General features: G+C 49.9%; 1 protein-coding gene across 1 annotated transcript in view; it reads left to right on the forward strand.

Moving 5' to 3' along the window:
• Positions 1-17,933, forward strand: part of HSF1 (heat shock transcription factor 1) — a gene marked incomplete at its 3' end in the record, with an annotated part of 430,139 nt that overhangs the window by 391,859 nt on the left and 20,347 nt on the right. The window contains exon 10 of the mRNA XM_086948174.1: positions 5,040-5,120. Coding sequence (XP_086804300.1) covers positions 5,040-5,120 — 81 coding nt within the window. The remainder of the gene's footprint in view (positions 1-5,039; positions 5,121-17,933) is intronic.

Consider the following 17,933-nt stretch of genomic DNA (forward strand, 5'->3'; position numbering starts at 1 on the left):
GTCCATCCTCATGGCCTAGTGAGGAGTACTGGAATTTGAGACTTGGAGTTGAAGTGGGATTCAAGACGGTCTGTGGCTTTTGTGAGTGTTTTTTCAGGTGCTCCCAGGGTTTGTTGTGGTGAGACTTAACAGAGCACTGAACGGCTCTTTATAGATCATTAACTCAGACTCCATTTTGACACTTGAAGATGGAAGGCTTACATTGATTTCTCTTCAGGTCAGTAGATCCGGTCAAAGCAGAAAAATTCCAAAATACAGTAGGCACACGGTTTGAGTTTAGTGACCAAGAACACAGACTAAAAAAAGAAAAATGTTTTGTGATGAAATGTAATTGTTAATGTTTACTTCTTGAGGTCCCGTCAGTCAGTGTAGACTCCCATCAAATGTTTAGGGAGCACACAAGCAATGTGTCTGTCTCATTTGTTTGGGTACCAGGCATGGTCCTCTTTTGCCTACAGCATGCTTGAATTGCACTTAGCTTCTTAGAGGCTGTCATTCAGCATTGGTGAATAACTGGAAGACCCCTCAAAAGGCTGCTTTTGGTTAGCTACCTAGTTCCAGCCACTGTAGAACAGTCGTCACTGGCTGTGCTTGTTTATAGGGCGGTGACATGCAGCTCATAGTTCTGTCCTTGATTATTAGCATGCTTTCTGCCAAGGCCATGATTTGGAGCCCAGTCACTCAGCCAGACTGTGTTAGTTTCTTGTATTTGTAAAACATGGAATGCAGCTTAGACCTGTGTGAGCCTGTTGGTTGGTAGACTGGGGATTGCAGGTGCAGCACAGTTGCTTTAAGAGAAGTATACAAAATGTAATGGATGGAATGCCTGTTTTAATCTCAGCCTCTGGTCATTACTTGGGAGCGTATCCCAGTCTATTTTGATTAGGCCCCCAGCGCCACCTCAGACTAGACCCAGTCACAGCCAAATCAGCTTTGACCCTTCTCCAACATGAACAGTCGAGTCCGATCTGCCAAGCCAGGTCCTCTCTGAACTGGACCACACGCCACACAGGACTGCAGTGGACATGACTGATCAGCTATAATTAGGAAGAACACGTCTTGTGTCCTGACTTTGGCATGGCAGAGAATTTAAGCCTGGTCAGTAGCTTAACTGGCTTAACCGGCTACACTTGCATGAAAGTTTCAGGAGGGATGTACCATTGAATTTATGATAATGGCATTTTCTTCAGTGAAGATGAATTTTCAGACCTCTTCAGGAATTCTTTCCTCTAGTAGTGGGGATGCAGAACGTGTATTTCATAGGAAGGAGCCATGTGTGTTGATCACTCAGTCATTGATTTTTTTCTGAAAGGCAGTGTCTTGTGAATGTCAGAGGGTGCTTTAAAATCGGAACTATTTCTGGTAGCTTTTTTGTTTTGAGTCCTAGCCTTATATAATCTGGACAACAGAGGCTGAACATAATCTATGCCTTATTCGTCAGTGCTCTCTGAAGTTTAGAAAGTTCCTTTTCTTTAAAATCTCGAGGAGGAACTGACAACTGTGAGAATTGAGGTGATTTTGCTAAAGTTCCTCTCAGTTGGCATATGCAAGTGAGCATATTTTTGCGACTGTTGACAGTGTGAATTGAGGAGTCACTGTAACAGTGCATTCAGTTTTTGTGTTTTCTGTACTGACATGTTCTGCTGGATCAAACAGGTCTACAGGGTTTTGAAGTAAGATCTCTGGCTTCTGCTGTTACATCAGAGCTAGTTAAGTTTCATCCAGAGCAAAAAATCGTTCATGCTGCTCCCAACTTGAATGAGCGCTCAAAGGTGCTTATACTGATGTTATCTTCACCAATGTTGTGGGCTTCCAAAAGTCTGGCATGCTTCATGTCCAATACTAGAGATTCCGCAGTTGTTGCTAGAGATGTCATGTAATGGCAGACACTCTCTAAATGTTGTCTATTGTGTATCTTCCAATCCCAGGGTCAGGCGTACATCAAGTTTACAATCTGTGTTTACCAGGGGCCGCAGCAACAGTAACATAAAATCCACAGGGAATACAGTGCTTGTGGTGTCTTCTCGAGGGGCATTTAAAGAAGGACTGGATAGCACCAAAGCGTTGGGTGTGGAAGGGTAGAAGTTCACCCCTTCTTCATAGTTGACATTGAGAAGGTGAATACGTCTCCTTTTGAGGCAGACTAAGTTGGGAGTAGGTAATGCGATTCAGCGGGCTGCGTGGAACCCTAAAACGGTCAAATTTCACAGGCAACACTCAACCAAATGTCCTCCGTCATCAGGCTCCTCTGGGCAGGGCTGAACTCGGAGTACCAGTTTCGAGACTCCATAATGCCTCAAAATGAGGATTAATAGCCACATATGGAGCTTTGGACCGGAGGTTCCGGCCATTGTAACTACAAGACACAGAATGTAATTGACTTAATGATCCAGACCGACTTTAAAAAAAGGATTGTACTTTTATTCAATGCCAAAAATATTGAAAAGGCATCTGTGTTGATAAAAAGGACACCTCCAAAGACATTTGTACACATCCCATTACAGCTCACATCCAAATGTTCAACAGTTACAAGGAGATCGATCCTAGCAAAGTGTCACAGTGTCACCCAGCCACCAGAAAACCACTCACCATAGCCAGTTGGGGAAAAATGTATACTGGTTTTTGAGGAGGCTAATTTGGAGGAAATTAAAATGTTTCCAGTTCCCAAAAAAGTCCAGTACAGTGTACCATGTTGTCAGTGAGACGGTGGCAGTGCATTATGGCTTCACCATGAGTATGGAGGAGGAAGAGTAAGACTTTGTGGTCCTAGCTCTGTCCCAGTCAGAACGTGCAAATCAATACCTTCTTATGTTTGACTGTTCTAAAACGATCTCTGGCAACTTCAAGGACCCTGTTATAATCTTAGTTATTACTCAATTATTGGGGGAAAATATAGGGCAGCCCAAAGAATCATCTGCATATCGGAGGCATGTCACAGCTAGACTCGCTAGTAGTGCGTGCACATTGTTGGCAAAAGATCATTATTGCAAGCTACATGAGATGGTGGCCCCACTGATAAAGATGGCAAATAAATTAAAGCAGCAGGCAGAGTGGCAGCAGTGAAGTGACAAATTGCCAACTCAAAATCTTCTTAGCTGCTATGACCATCACCAGAGGGAAGAATTGGAAGAATTATTTCAACATTTTCCAGATACATTATGAATAAGGGCGGACAAAATTTTGCACAATGGAAAGGTAATTTCCAATGTAGGGATTATGCCAATGGCGGTTCCTCCTAAAGGGCAGAGGAGAGTCTCCCTCCTGCTGCGAGCGCAGCAGGTAAACACAAATACATTTAAGAAAATCGCAATGCCATTTTATTATAGTCTGCCACCAGCTCACACTGTTATAGTGTGAGGTTAGGGCTGATTCCTATGGATTGCAGGATGACTGGTGCCCCTTTCACTGCGCATGTCTAATTGGTCGGCTGTCTTTTAACACCCATCCTGACATGCGCACTTAAGAGCAGCAATCCCAGAGCTGTGAAACAGCCAGAGAATTGCCATCACAGTCCCCTAGCTTCAAAATGACCATGAGCAGGAGAGCAGCTCCAGGATTGGTTGGATTTGTGTTGCACTTGGCAGGAGGAAAGTCCTTTGATTTCTTGCTCGTCGTCACCCTCAGGATCCCGCCAGGACTGAAGCTCAACAGAGGGGCAGCAGCAGATATGCGCGCCGCAACGCAACCTATTATGCATGCATTGGATATTGCTCGACACATCCTGTTGATAGATCAACAGCGTTATTCTCAGACTCCAATCATCACTGTAGTTCTCCACCCTGTTTTGTGGAGAATGTTTGACCCAATTGTCTCTGAGATGTTCGGGAAAAAGTTAATGAGGATACCAATGCCGCCAAATCCATTAGTGTCTTAAAACACCAGGCCCTTTCTGTGAGAATTCTTCTATCTGGGAAACAAGTATGAAGACAAAGACAAACCTTTGCAGTGGGACAGCAAAAGGATCAACACCACCAGTTCTACAAAAAGCCCTCAGTAAAGCAGGACATTTTTGCTCCCCTCGAAGATCCAAAGCGGATGCAACCTGGGCTGAAAATATAACATCAATAAATCTGGGTATGCATTACAAAGAGAACTGTGGTCCCCAAGGTTTATTTTCTGATGTAAGTGCAGGTCTTTTCTTAATACTCCTAGATAGAGTGTAATTCGGTCCTTCCTCCGATATCTGTGGCAGTGGCAATCTAAATCTAGTGTGTGTTAAAGACACTTTAGTAGGGCTAGTTTAGTTTCCTCAGTATCACTCGGTTGTATTTATATACAATATCTCTTATAAGTCAGTCAAGGTTGTGATGTGTAGTGCTAATTGAATACATGGATGTTCACATATTGTGCAAAGCAAAACATCGACGTTGAATCAAAATATGTGTTAGCAACCAGAGTCAGCTCAGCATGATTTTCAGGACTCTCTACTAGTTAGTTTGGGACTCAGTCTTCATACCAAAATTCTTGACATTCCGTCTGTATTACATGGATGGAGTCCGTAAGTGTCGTTAAGCCATTGCCGATACTCACTACCCCCCCAATTATACGCTTCCCTGCTTAATGTGTTAAATGAGGACATTAGGTTACGTCAGCTGTAATGAGTACAGTTGTGTGTTAGTATCTCCCTCATCAGATTGTGTGTAAATAGAACCAGTAGGTATACCCAGCTGGTGGAATATGCCTCCCACCATATCATATGCCTAGTCCTCACTGCGAGATCTTATTCCATCGTGTAAATCTAGGAGTACAACAAATCCCAATGTTGGACCGTATTATAAGGGATATCTAAAATGTTGTTGTGTGCCACAAGTAAGACTGAATGCATCAGTCAGTCTTTGGCTTACGTAGGCAGAAGAAAGGTTAGCCTCAAACACATTTCAGCACATGACACATGGTAGTTGGTGACTAGCAGTGCATTGTCCACTTGCCTAGAAACTCATTATCCATGCTCTGTTTATTTTAACCACCTGTACTCTTGCTTAGTGACTGTGCTGTATAAATGGGGTATTTAGTAATCTTCTTTTGCTTGTATCTTTCAGTTTGACTTGCAGTCTGCCGATGTCAGAGATCACCCATCTTTTCCCCAGCCCTTCTTCTCCTCAGTGCAGAGCACAGCAAGGGTTAGCATGACAATATGCTTTACGTACTTCATTCAACGCAGAACTCTCTCCCAGAGAACTCTTGGAGAAGAGCTCTGCATCAGTGTTTCATCCAAGAGAAAGTTTGTTTAGGGAGCTTCAACCCTAGCTTGATAAGTTGTCTCATCTGACTTTGCTGATGTATTGTTTAGGCTGTGTAAATACAATTGTGATGCTGCAGTAGTGTGTTGCTCTTTCAATAGTCTTTCTATCATGATGATGGTGTTGTAGTTGTGCAGAATGTACATCTGAGTCTTCAAGACTGAGAGCCACATTGCTACCCCATGAACTCACTGTCATATATTGTATTTACATCATGAGGGAAACGCTATTGACATGTAGGATAATGAAACTCTCGCCTTTCAGGGTGTACTCTCTAGTACTTGTCAACATAGTACCTTGTTGTTCGAGGCATGTGGGCTGCTGAATTCATATCTGTGCATAGATCGCCGCCTAGTGTTGGGTCCGGATGATTGCACATTGTTGTCCTGGAAGAGTCTTCGAAGTATCACGAGATAGGTGGCTCCTCCCCTGGACTACAGTGCGCATGGGCATCGACTCCATCCCCAGATTGTTTTTTTCCGCCATTGGGTTCGGATGTCTTTGGTTCCCTCTTGTCGGAATCGATAAGTATTAACTTTGAGACCAAAAGGTCTTTAGGACTTGCGTCGGTATTGTCTTGCGTTCGGCTTCGCAACTTTCCTCGGCTTCGAGCCGAGCTCTGTACTTCCGCGTGCTTTCGGCGCGGAGGGCCTAGTCGACGCTCCAGACTCATCGACCATCATGGAAAACCGAAGTCCATTCAAAAGATTTCCGGTGTGTTACTCGAAGTACCCACACATCGATGTCCATCCGGTGTGCAACAAGTGCCTGTCGCCGGACCACGACGAGGCCAAGTGTATGGCCTGTTCGAGATTCCGGTCCAAGAAGACACTCCAGCTCCGTCGAGCTGCGCGCCTGGAGGCCCAGAGATCTGCACCGGCGCCTACGGACATTTTCGATGCTGGGGAGGTCGAGGATGAAGATATCCAGGACATCTCAGAATCTAACCCCGCGTCGGAGGTCGAGGACGACTACGACGCAGAGGCCGAAGATTTCGGTGAAGTCGTCGAGGAGGTAGGAGACGACGACGGGCCCTTGGGGCCATGGAGGATAGCTCGGACGAAGAGCTTCCTCAATCTGACTCTGGGGCCGTTCCGATCAATAAGGCCCAGGTCGAGGGATCGCCTTCGGGCCTTACCCAAGACCTTGATGTGAGTTCCTCGACCTCGCCTCATGGCCCGGCCACGGACATTGGTACCGATTCACTCCCGGTGAAACAGAAACCAAAAGTGAAATCTACGGTCTTGACGCCAGAGATATCGAAACCGAAAGTGCGCATCGCATTGGTCGGATCGAAGACTTCGGAGGCCTTGGCGCCGAAGACAACTAAGATGGCCGTCGCGCCGAAGGGCCACGTCCAAATGGCCGACCCGAAGGCTACTACGTCGAAGCCGAAAGTGAAGGGGTCGGACACGGCCGCATCGGCGCCGAAGACAGTCGACGCCTGCAAGGGTAGACTCGATCCCAAGAAGACGGTCGACGACCCCAAGAGGCCTCTTACCGACCTGAAGAAGCGGACCGACGACCCGAAGGCCCTCTCTGCCCCGCTTCCACACGACAAGGCCAAAGGGGCTGCGCCAAGTGTGTTCACTCCGAAGGGGACCTCGAAGGACTCAACTCCGAAACCGGCCTCTAAAGACTCCGTCGAACCGGCACGTCCATCTGCCGCGTTCACGAAAAAGGTCACGGAGTCCCTGCAGCGCATAAGGGACGGCGCCGCAGCAGTCGAGCCGAAGGACTCTCCGCCGGCCAAGCCTCTGGAGAAACCGGCGAGGGCGCCCACGCCGATCCTTTTTACCTTGCCGCCTAAAACGGCGCCAAAGGCTTTCGCTGCTAAACCGGGGGCCGGCATGCCTGAAAAGGTCTCTTCGACGCCGAAGGCATCGATGGTGGTCCATGGCCCGCGGCCTCGGCAGCTTTCAGAAGAGGAGCGTCAAGAACATTTCATCGACGCCGAAACGGGCAGGCTTTCCCTCCTGAAGAGGAAAATCACCCCGGAGCCCCAATTGGAGTCGTACAAGATCCCACTAAAGCGGAAGATGAACTCTGCTGGTACTCCAGCCTTACAAAGGCAACACCCAGACTACTTATGCCAACAAGAGTCGAGGTGGATACCACAGCAACAGCGCCAAAGGCAGAGGACGTGGCAACAACAGTTCCAGGTCCTCTACCGCCAACAAACAGTGACGCATTGTCACTGCCCCCCGACCACACACCGGTCGGGGGGAGACTCCAGCAGTTCCTGCCCGTGTGGAACTCCATCACCACGGACAGGTGAGTCAGAAAGCTTATCCAATTTGGTTATTGTCTGGAGTTAACATCCACTCCCCCCAACATACCCCCAAGGCACCGTCTTATGTCGGGCGAGCACTTGCACTTATTGCAGCAGGAGGTCAACGTCATGCTGCAAAAAGGGGCAATAGAGCTCGTGCCCATGCAGGAAAGAGGCACGGGAGTTTACTCCCTGTACTTCCTGTTTCCAAAGAAGGACGGGTCCCTCAGGCCCATCCTGGATCTCAGGCCCCTCAACTTCTACATCCTGTCAGAGCACTTCCACATGCTAACACTGCAGCAAGTGCTCCCGCTGCTCCAACAGGGGGACTTTCTCGCAACTTTAGACCTAAAGGATGCGTACTTTCACATTCCATTACATCCTTCGCACAGAAAATACCTCAGGTTCACCATCCAAAACCAGCACTACCAATTCAGGGTTTTGCCTTTTGGGGTCACCACGGCACCCAGGGTGTTCACAAAGTGCCTGGCGACGGTGGCGGCACATCTGAGACGTCAAAACATCCACGTCAACCCCTATCTGGATGACTGGCTCATCCAAGCGAAGTCAGCCCAGCAGTGTGCCGACCACGTGTCCCACACCATTCACCTCCTGCACAATCTGGGATTCTCACTGAATTACCGAAAATCCCACCTCCAGCCCGCCCACATACGGCAGTATCTGGGTGCGACCATAGACACTCTGGCGGCCACAGCACAGCCAAATTCAGTGAGAGTCAGCAGCATTCATTCGCTGATCCAAAAGTTCAGACCTCAGCACTCGCTTCCAGCAAGAGTGTTCATGCAGTTGATAGGCATGATGGCCTCCTGCATCTCCATTGTCCCGCACGCGAGACTACATATGCGTCCGCTTCAGGAGTGCTTAGCACGTCAGTGGACTCAGGCTCACAACCAGTTGAAAGACCTAGTGTTGGTGAGCGGTCGGGCATACAACTCTCTGCATTGGTGGAATCCACAAAACCTTTGCAAGGGCCGACCGTTCCAGGAGCCTGTGCCACAGATTATCCTGACGACGGACGCTTCTCTCCAGGGATGGGGAGCGCATGTACTCCAATACACGGTGCAGGGACTATGGACGCAACAACAAGGGAAGATGCACATCAATGTTCTGGAACTGATGGCAATCTTCATGGCATTGAAAGCATTCAAAGTACATCTGTGCAACAAGGTCGTGTTGATCCGGACGGACAACATGACAGCAATGTACTACATTCAAAAGCAGGGAGGAACACACTCTCCGCAGCTGTCTCATCTGGTTCAGAGCATGTGGAAGTGGGCCATTCAGAGGAACATCTTCCTCATGGCAGAGCATCTCCCGGGCAAGGACAATCAGATGGCGGACCTGCTCAGCAGGCACAGCCACCAGATGCACGAGTGGGAGATACATCCATCAGTACTCCAGCCGTACTTCCAAAGGTGGGGTCATCCAGAGATAGACCTGTTCGCCACAAAGGAGAACGCAAAATGACGAAGCTTCGCCGCCAGGTTCCCACACCCACAGTCGCAGGGCAATGCGATATGGATGAACTGGTCAGGCAAATTTGCGTACGCTTTTCCCCCAGCACCTCTGATACCGCTGGTGGCACGCAAGCTCAGGCAGCACTCGATGACTCTCATCCTGGTTGCTCCAACGTTGGCTCGCCAACCATGGTACACCACGTTTCTAGAACTATCCGTGGTACCGCATCAGAGGCTACATCTCACACCCAGCCTTCTGACGCAGAGCCATGGCGACATTCAGCACCCAGATCCGCAACAGCTCAACCTGGCGATCTGGCTCCTGAAGTCCTAGAGTTTGGCTACCTGCACTTACCTCCCGACTGTATGGACATCATTCGGGAGGCGAGGAAGCCCACTACTAGAGCCTGCCATGCGGCAAAATGGAAGAGGTTTGTCATTTATTGTGCGGACCACAACATTAACCCGCTGGATGCTTCTATTCAGAACATCATCTGTTACCTTTTCCATCTGTACAAGTGTAATCTGGCCTATGCTTCCATTCGCATTCATCTGTCTGCGATGGCCGCTTATCTCCAAAATAGGCAGCACCTCTCCCTCTTCAGGGTGCCTGCCATCAAGGCTTTTTTGGAAGGCCTCAAACGAGTCATTCCGCCACGGACTCCACCAGCTCCTGAGTGGAACCTCAATGTGGTCCTTACCAGGCTGATGGGTCCTCCCTTTGAACCACTGCATTCCTGCGAGATTCAGTTCTTGACATGGAAAGTGGCTTTCCTCATAGCAATTACATCGCTACGGAGGGTTAGGGAATTGCAAGCCCTCACAATCCAAGAGCCATTTATCCAAATTCATTCCAACAGGGTGGTGCTCCGCACTAACCCGAAGTTTCTGCCCAAGGTTGTGTCTCAGTTCCACATCAACCAAACAATCGAATTACCTGTTTTCTTTCAAAATCCTGAGTCACTGGCGGAGCGGATGCTCCACACCCTTCTCGTTAAACGGGCCCTAATGTATTACATTGATAGGACCAAGGATTTTAGAAAAACTAAGCAACTCTTTGTCGCCTTTGCGCCACACCACAAAAGTAACCCTATTTCCAAGGCTGGTATTGCTAGGTGGATCGTTAAATGTATCAAGATCTGCTATGCAAAAGCAAAACGCACTCTTACCATTCCACCAAGAGCCCACTCCACCAGAAAGTTGGGGGCCTCTATGGCATTCCTTGGAAACATTCCTTTAGAGGACATATGTAGAGCAGCCACATGGTCTACTACACACATTTACTAAACATTACTGTGTTGATGTGCACTCCAAACACCAGGCAGCTGTAGGGCAGGCTGTCCTCAAGACACTTTTTCAAACTGCTGCAGCTGGCACGGGCGGCCGCCGCTAATGGAGGGACTGCTATGTATTCTATGCACAGATATGAATTCAGCAGCCCACATGCCTCGAACCGAATATGCTACTTACCAGTATGCATCTGTTCTTGGCAAGTAGGGCTGCTGACATTCATATCGCCCGCCCTCCTCCCCGGCGCCCGTAGCGGCTGCAGATTATTTCTTGCATTCAATCATTAGCATAGACATCATTTACACTATTTCACTCCATCTCTGACACAATGGCTAAAAACAATCTGGGGATGGAGTCGATGCCCATGCACACTGTAGTCCAGGGGAGGAGCCACCTATCTCGTGATACTTCGAAGACTCTTCCAGGACAACAATGTGCAATCATCCGGACCCAACACTAGGCGGCGATCTATGCACAGATATGAATGTCAGCAGCCCTACATGCCAAGAACAGATGCATACTGGTAAGTAGCATATTCGATCCTTGTTCTAGTTTATTCCCACTTTGACAAAATTCCAGGATTCTGGGACACTTGCTTTCCATTTATGTGTTTAATTTTTCCTAAATTAAAAACTGCTAGCACTTAGAAAAATTCTTAATTATCCAGTATTTGGGTGTCTTTCATAGATTCACATGTCTGAATCATTCCCCGTCGTCGAGACGGGAGCCTCCGGTAAATAAAAAAGTAATGTCCTATAGACATACATAGAGAAAATAGGCCTAAGGGCCTCCCCTTAGTAGCCTTTCTTTGTCCTTATGTAAAAAGGACCAAACTCTCACAGTCAGCCAATCAGCTCTGACCTCCCTCTAGAACCTTCCTGGGAGGAGCCTCAGTCCCTCAGATTTTCTACCACACGTTGTGCTAAGGGAGTCTCCTCTGAGCTCTGCTCAGATTCTGTGTTTTTTCAGGGCACACATAGCCACATACCTGTCGGAATTGCCAGATTCATCCAAAGAGGATTCTGCTAGATGGTGGAGAATCGGCGTCAGAAACTATAGATTGCGCGATGGATATCGCAATGACAAGGTTCCGCCAGTTGGCTGGAGCAACCCCTCCCCGCAGGCTTCCGCACAAACATCTACGCCTGCTGCTCCAGGAAATATCTGCGAAGTTGAAGAAAGGAGCGATCGAGCAAGTTCATTCGTCTCAAAGAGGGAAAGGATTCTATTCCCGCTTCTTTCTTATACGCAAGAAGGAGAAAGAGTGGAGGCCCATACTAGACCTCAAAGCACTAAACTCTTTCCTGAAGAGTCAGTCGTTCAGGATGGTGACGATCCAAGAAATACTAGGCAGACTGGAAAAAGGAGATTTTATGACATCTTTGGATCTCCAGGATGCCTACTACCACATCCCGATTCTCAAGGGGCACAGAAAATTCCTGAGATTCGAGGTGGCAGGGCAGCACTACCAATTCAAAGTCCTACCGTTTGGCCTCAAATCGGCACCGCGGATTTTCACCAAGTGCCTTTCACCTGTGGCAGCTTGCCTGCGTCAAATGGGTCACCAAGTCTTCCCCTACCTCGACGACTGGCTGGTAACGGCACCTTCAGCTGCAGGCTCGACCAAATCCTCCAACGCCTGCACCAATCTCTTTCACCAGCTAGGATTGACTCTCAATCACGAGAAATCCTGCATGACCCCAACAAGAAACATCACCTTCCTCGGGCGACCTTGAACACGGAATGCGCAAGGGCATTTCCTTCAAGGGACAGGAAAAACAGGATAATATCTCTGGCCACGGCTGTGGCATCAAGGAAGTCCCTAAGAGTTCGAACCTACAAATCACTCCTAGGAATGATGTCTTCTTGTATACTCATCATCCCTCACCTCAGACTCAGGATGCGCCCATTGCAAGAAGCCCTCACGAACCAATGGACACAGAGTACAGGTTCTTTCGAGGACATTGTGAAGATAACACCACAAATATCCAAGAGCCTGGAATGGTGGAGAAATCACAGGAATTTGTCTATAGGACTGCCATTCCTACTTCCAGCAGCACCTCTGGTGATCACCACAGATGTACCCCTGGAAGGCTGGGGAGCTGTCCTCCAGGATCTCCAAATAAGCGGCAAATGGACAATTCAGGAGAAGCAACTCCATATCAATCTTAGGGAACTAAGGGCTGTGTATCTAGCACTACATGCCTTTTTACCACGCATCCAGAACTCTCAGGTGCTTGTCAGAACGGACAACACCACGACGATGCACTATCTCAACAAACAGGGAGGAACGCGTTCGCTCACTCTATCACGCGAGTCGCAAAAGATCTGGAACTGGCTTGTACTCCATGGGATCACGCTCAGGGCGGACTATGTCCCGAGCGAGGACAACACCATTGCCGACGCCCTAAGCCGACAGAAATCCCTCTCCCACGAATGGGAGCTCGACAAGAGTACGCTGGATCACATATTCTCAGAATGGGGGGCCCCAGGAATCGACCTGTTTGCCACCAAGGAGAACGCCAAATGCCCAAACTACGCAAGCTGGCGTCCCCAACCAAGGTCACTCGGAAATGCTTTTTCCATCGGTTGGTTCAGCGTATTTGCGTACGCTTTTCCACCATTTCTGATGATTCCCAGGGTTCTCAGGAAGATGAAGGCGGAGCCTTGTACCCTGATCCTAATTGCCCCGTTCTGGCCGAGGCAGGACTGGTTCTCGGATCTTCATCGCCTCTCCATCAGGACACCGATTCCTCTGAAGCGGCACCCGAACCTGCTGACTATGTCCAACGGGCAGGTGCAACACCCGAACCTGCAATCGCTCAGGTTACCGGCCTGGCTCCTGAGCACAGAGTTCTGTGACCTAAATATCCCACAGGACTGAAGGGATGTCCTGGCGAAAGCGCGAGCGGACAGTACGAACAAAACCTACTCTCTCAAGTGGAAAAGGTTCTGCCTTTGGTGTTCAGACCAGGGCCTGCGACCACTCGCTGTCACCCCTGAACAGATATTGCCATACCTTCTACATTTAGCACAATCAGGACTGGCACATGCATCCATTAAGGTGCACCTGGCTGCTATCTCTAGGTTCACCAGAACTTTCACAGGACCTTCTCAGTGGTCAAATAGGCTAGTCAAGCAATTCCTGAGGGGGCTCTACAGATCCTTTCCAAGGCCTCGGAAAGTCCCTCCGACATGGCAACTGAATCTAGTACTCAACCAACTCATGAGACGTCCGTTTGAACCCATTCATCGAGCATCTATTAAATACATCTCCTGGAAAACGGCGCTCTTGCTCACTTTAACATTGGCCAGGAGAGTAAGCGAGCTGCAGGCTTTGTCCATTCAGGAACCATATATGCAGTTCAGACAGGACAGAGTGGTGCTGAGACCGAACCCTAAATTCATACCTAAGGTGCCCTCGGACTTTCATCTCAATGAACCAATTGTCCTTAGGTCCTTCTTTGCGAACCCTTCCACAGCAGCAGAAAGGGCACTGCATTCTTTGGATCTCCAACGATGCCTAAAGTTCTACCTGGATAAAACTAAGGCTATCAGGAAATCTTCACAACTGTTCGTGGCATACAGCAGTCCAAGAATGGGCCTGCCTCTCACGAAGCAAAGCATCTCGAGATGGATCTCCTCGGCGATTGCATTCTGCCACGACAAGGCCGGACGGCCTTTGACAGATCATGTTACTGCTCACTCCACCAGGGCGATGTCCACGTCAGCAGCACTGTTCGCTGGGGTGCCAATCTTGGACATATGCAGAGCGGCGACCTGGAAGTCACCGCACACTTTCTCCAGACACTACTGCCTGGATATCGAACTTCAGAAGGATGCGGCAGTGGGCCAGGCGGTGCTTCGCCATCTCTTTCAGTGAGGTGAGCCTTCCTACATCCCGCCATGCAGGTATGCACATGTTCGAGGCATGTGGGCTGCTGAATTCATATCTGTGCATAGATCGCCGCCTAGTGTTGGGTCCGGATGATTGCACATTGTTGTCCTGGAAGAGTCTTCGAAGTATCACGAGATAGGTGGCTCCTCCCCTGGACTACAGTGGGCATGGGCATCGCCTCCATCCCCAGATTGTTTTTTTCTGCCATTGGGTTCGGATGTGTTTCGGTTCCCTCTGTCGGAATCGATAGTTGTTTAACTTTTCTAACTTGAGACCAAAAGGTCTTTAGGATTTGCGTCGGTATTGTCAATCGTTCGGGTTGGTTTATTCATCGGCTCCGAACACTTGCTGCCCTTCCGCGTGCTGTCGGCGCGGACGGGCCTACACGACGCTCCAGACTACTCAAATGGAACGAACTCCGTTTAAGAGGTGCCCGGTGTGCACCTCAAAATATTCACACCTCAACGTGCACCCAGTGTGCAACAAATGTTTGTCGCCGGACCACGATGAGGCCAGGTGTATGGCCTGCTCCAAGTTTCGTTGCAAGAAAACTCTCAAGCTTCGTAGAGCCGCTAGGCTCCAGGCCCAGTTATCGGCACCCCCGCCAGACAACATCTTTGAGGAAGACGTGGATGACGACACCGTCCTACAAGTTTCGGACTCCAGCCTGGCGTCGGAGGATGGCAACTACGACGCGGGGGACGAGAAATTTGAGGAAGTAGTCGGTGAGGTAGGGGACGACGACGGGGCCATCGCCACCGTGGAGGATAGCTCGGAGGAGGAGCATCCTCAGACTGACTCTGGGGTCAATCCCCATTATACGGCCCAGGTCGAGGGATCGCCTTCGGGCCTTACCCAAGACCTTACTACTCGTCCCACGGCCCCGCCTACGGGCCCGGCCACGGACATTTGTGATGCGCCACTCCCGGTACAGAAACCGAAAGTGAAACCATCAGGGTCCACACCAACGGTGTCGAAACCGAAAGTGAAACTCGCACTGGTGAAACTAAAGGCTCCAAAGGCCTCAGCGCATAAGACGTCCAAAATGGCCGCCGACATCAAGAGCCATGCTAAAATGGCCGACCCGAGGACCCCGGTGTCGAAGCCGAAGGCTAACACGACCGACGCGGCCGCGTCGGCGCCGAAGAAGGTCGACGACCCGAAGAGAGCCTCGAAGACTCGTCAAGACGACTCCGAAGCTCTGGCTGCGCCGATTCCGGTCGACAAGGCCAAGGGTGGAGATGTGTCGGCTCCGAAGACCGTGCCTTTGATCGCCGACCCGACTCCGGACTCGGGGAATCGCTTGAGCCGGTCCAGCCCTCACCGTCCTTAACCAAGAAGGTCACAGAGTCCCTTCAACGTATTCGGAAGGACACCTTGGCTCCCGGACCGAAGGATGTGGTGCCGAAGCCTCCACAGAAACCGACAAAGGCGCAGACGCCAATTCGTTACACGCTGCCGCCGAAGACGACACCGAAGGCTTTCGCTCCAAAACACGGGCTCGGGGCGCCATTGAAGATGGTGTTGACGCCTAAAGCGTCCTTGGTAGTGCCAAAGCCTCGGCTCCAGCCACTCGCGGACGAGGAGCGTCGAGAGGTTGTCATCGACGCCAACACGGGCAAACTCTCTCTCCTGAAGAGGAAAATTTCCCCGGAACCAGTGTTGGAACATTATCGTATTCCACTCAAAAAGAAGTTGGACTCTGCGGGTACCTCTGCCCCTATCGAGCCTGCATCCCCACGGAATCTGGGACTCTCACCAACTCATTCCAACGCTGGGGAAGGTGATATGGATGAAGAGGACGAGTACAATTATCCAGCGTACTCGGATCCAGTGGAGGTCAATGAGCCATGGTCTGCTGGAGGCGACCCTGAAGACCCTCAGTCAGGCCCTGAGCCGCAACTCTTTGCTGCAAAAACTTCTCCAACAGAGGACTCTGCAGCCTTCAACGCCCTAATTGAGAGGGCTGCGGCCAATCATGATGTCGACCTCCATGCGGATCCAGTGGATGTCGACTTTCTGTTTGACACTTTCTCAGTGGCTGAAAAGTCAGTCAAGACATTGCCCATGCTCAAGGGAGTGCTAAAGCACGCGCCGGAGGTCTTCAGGGAGCCCACTCGGGCGCGAGTCATCAATCCTCGAATTGAGAAAAAATACAAGGCAGCGCCCACTGATCCAACGTACATCAAGGGACACTTGCCACTAGATTCTTTGGTTGTATCCAACGCACACAAGCGGGCGAACTCGCAGACCACGGGTGATGCTCGTCCCCCAGACAAAGAATCAAAAATCTTTGAAGCCTTAGGAAAGCGTATTGCTGCGCAGGCAGCTAATATTTGGCGCATTTCAAACACGCAGGCCCTACTCGCACGCTACGATAGGGCACATTATGACACCCTAGAAACACTTCTACAGCACTTACCTGATCAGTACAAGGAGGCAGCAGAAATGTTAATTCAGGAGGTGAAGCTAATCACTAATGCTTCCATTAAGTGTGCACTGGACGTGGCTGATACCGCCTCCAGGGCTATAAACACTAGCGTGTTACTGCGTAGGCATGCCTGGCTTAGGATATCAGGCTTCAAACCAGACGTTCAGACAACCATCTTAAATCAAACAGTTAATCCAGACCACCTGTTTGGCCCTGAAGTGGATGCAACCCTTGAAAAAATGAAAAAAGACACGGACACTGCCAAGTCTATGGGGGCTCTCCAGTCCCAGCAGTTTCGGGGTGGTTCCTTTCGCCGCTCCAATAACAGAGGCACCTCAAGGGGTCAGGCATCGCAATCCACGCAATACTACAAAAGCAATACCCAGACCTCATACACCAACAAGGGTAGAGGTGGTTACAGGGGCAACAACGTCAAAGGCAGGGGACGTGGAAACAACAGCTCCAGGTCCTCCACCTCCAACAAACAGTGACGCCTTGTCACTGCCCCCCGACCACACAACACCGGTCGGGGGGAGACTTCAGCAGTTCCTGCCCGCGTTGAAATCCATCACCACGGACAGGTGGGTCAAATCTCTTATCCAGTACGGTTACTGTCTGGAACTTACTTCCACTCCGCCAAACATACCTCCAAAAAACCGTCCTATGTCCGGCGAGCACTTGCACTTGTTGCAGCAGGAGGTCACAGTCATGCTGCAAAAAGGGGCAATAGAGCTCGTGCCACTGCAAGAAAGGGGAACAGGAGTTTACTCTCTGTACTTTCTAATCCCCAAAAAAGACGGATCCCTCAGGCCCATCCTGGACCTCAGGCCCCTCAACTGGTACATTCTGTCAGAACACTTCCATATGCTTACGTTGCAGCAGGTTCTCCCTCTGCTTCGGCAGGGGGACTTCCTGGCTACTCTGGATCTCAAGGATGCATACTTTCACATTCCCCTGCATCCTTCACACAGGAAGTACCTCAGGTTCACAATTCAAGACCAGCACTACCAGTTCAGGGTTCTGCCTTTCGGGGTCACAACAGCGCCCAGGGTCTTTACGAAGTGCCTGGCGACGGTGGCGGCACATCTAAGACGTCAAAACATCCACGTCTACCCCTATCTGGACGACTGGCTCATTCAAGCACAGTCGGAACAACAGTGCGCCGACCACGTGTCCCGCACCATTCATCTCCTGCACGATCTGGGATTCTCACTGAATTACCCAAAATCCCATCTCCAGCCCGCCCACATACGGCAGTATCTGGGCGCGACAATAGACACTCTGGCAGCCACTGCGCAGCCAAATTCAGTGAGGGTCGCCAGTA

This window comes from Lissotriton vulgaris, unplaced genomic scaffold (genome assembly GCF_964263255.1).
Source record: "Lissotriton vulgaris unplaced genomic scaffold, aLisVul1.2 SCAFFOLD_1542, whole genome shotgun sequence".
Taxonomy (NCBI): domain Eukaryota; kingdom Metazoa; phylum Chordata; class Amphibia; order Caudata; family Salamandridae; genus Lissotriton; species Lissotriton vulgaris.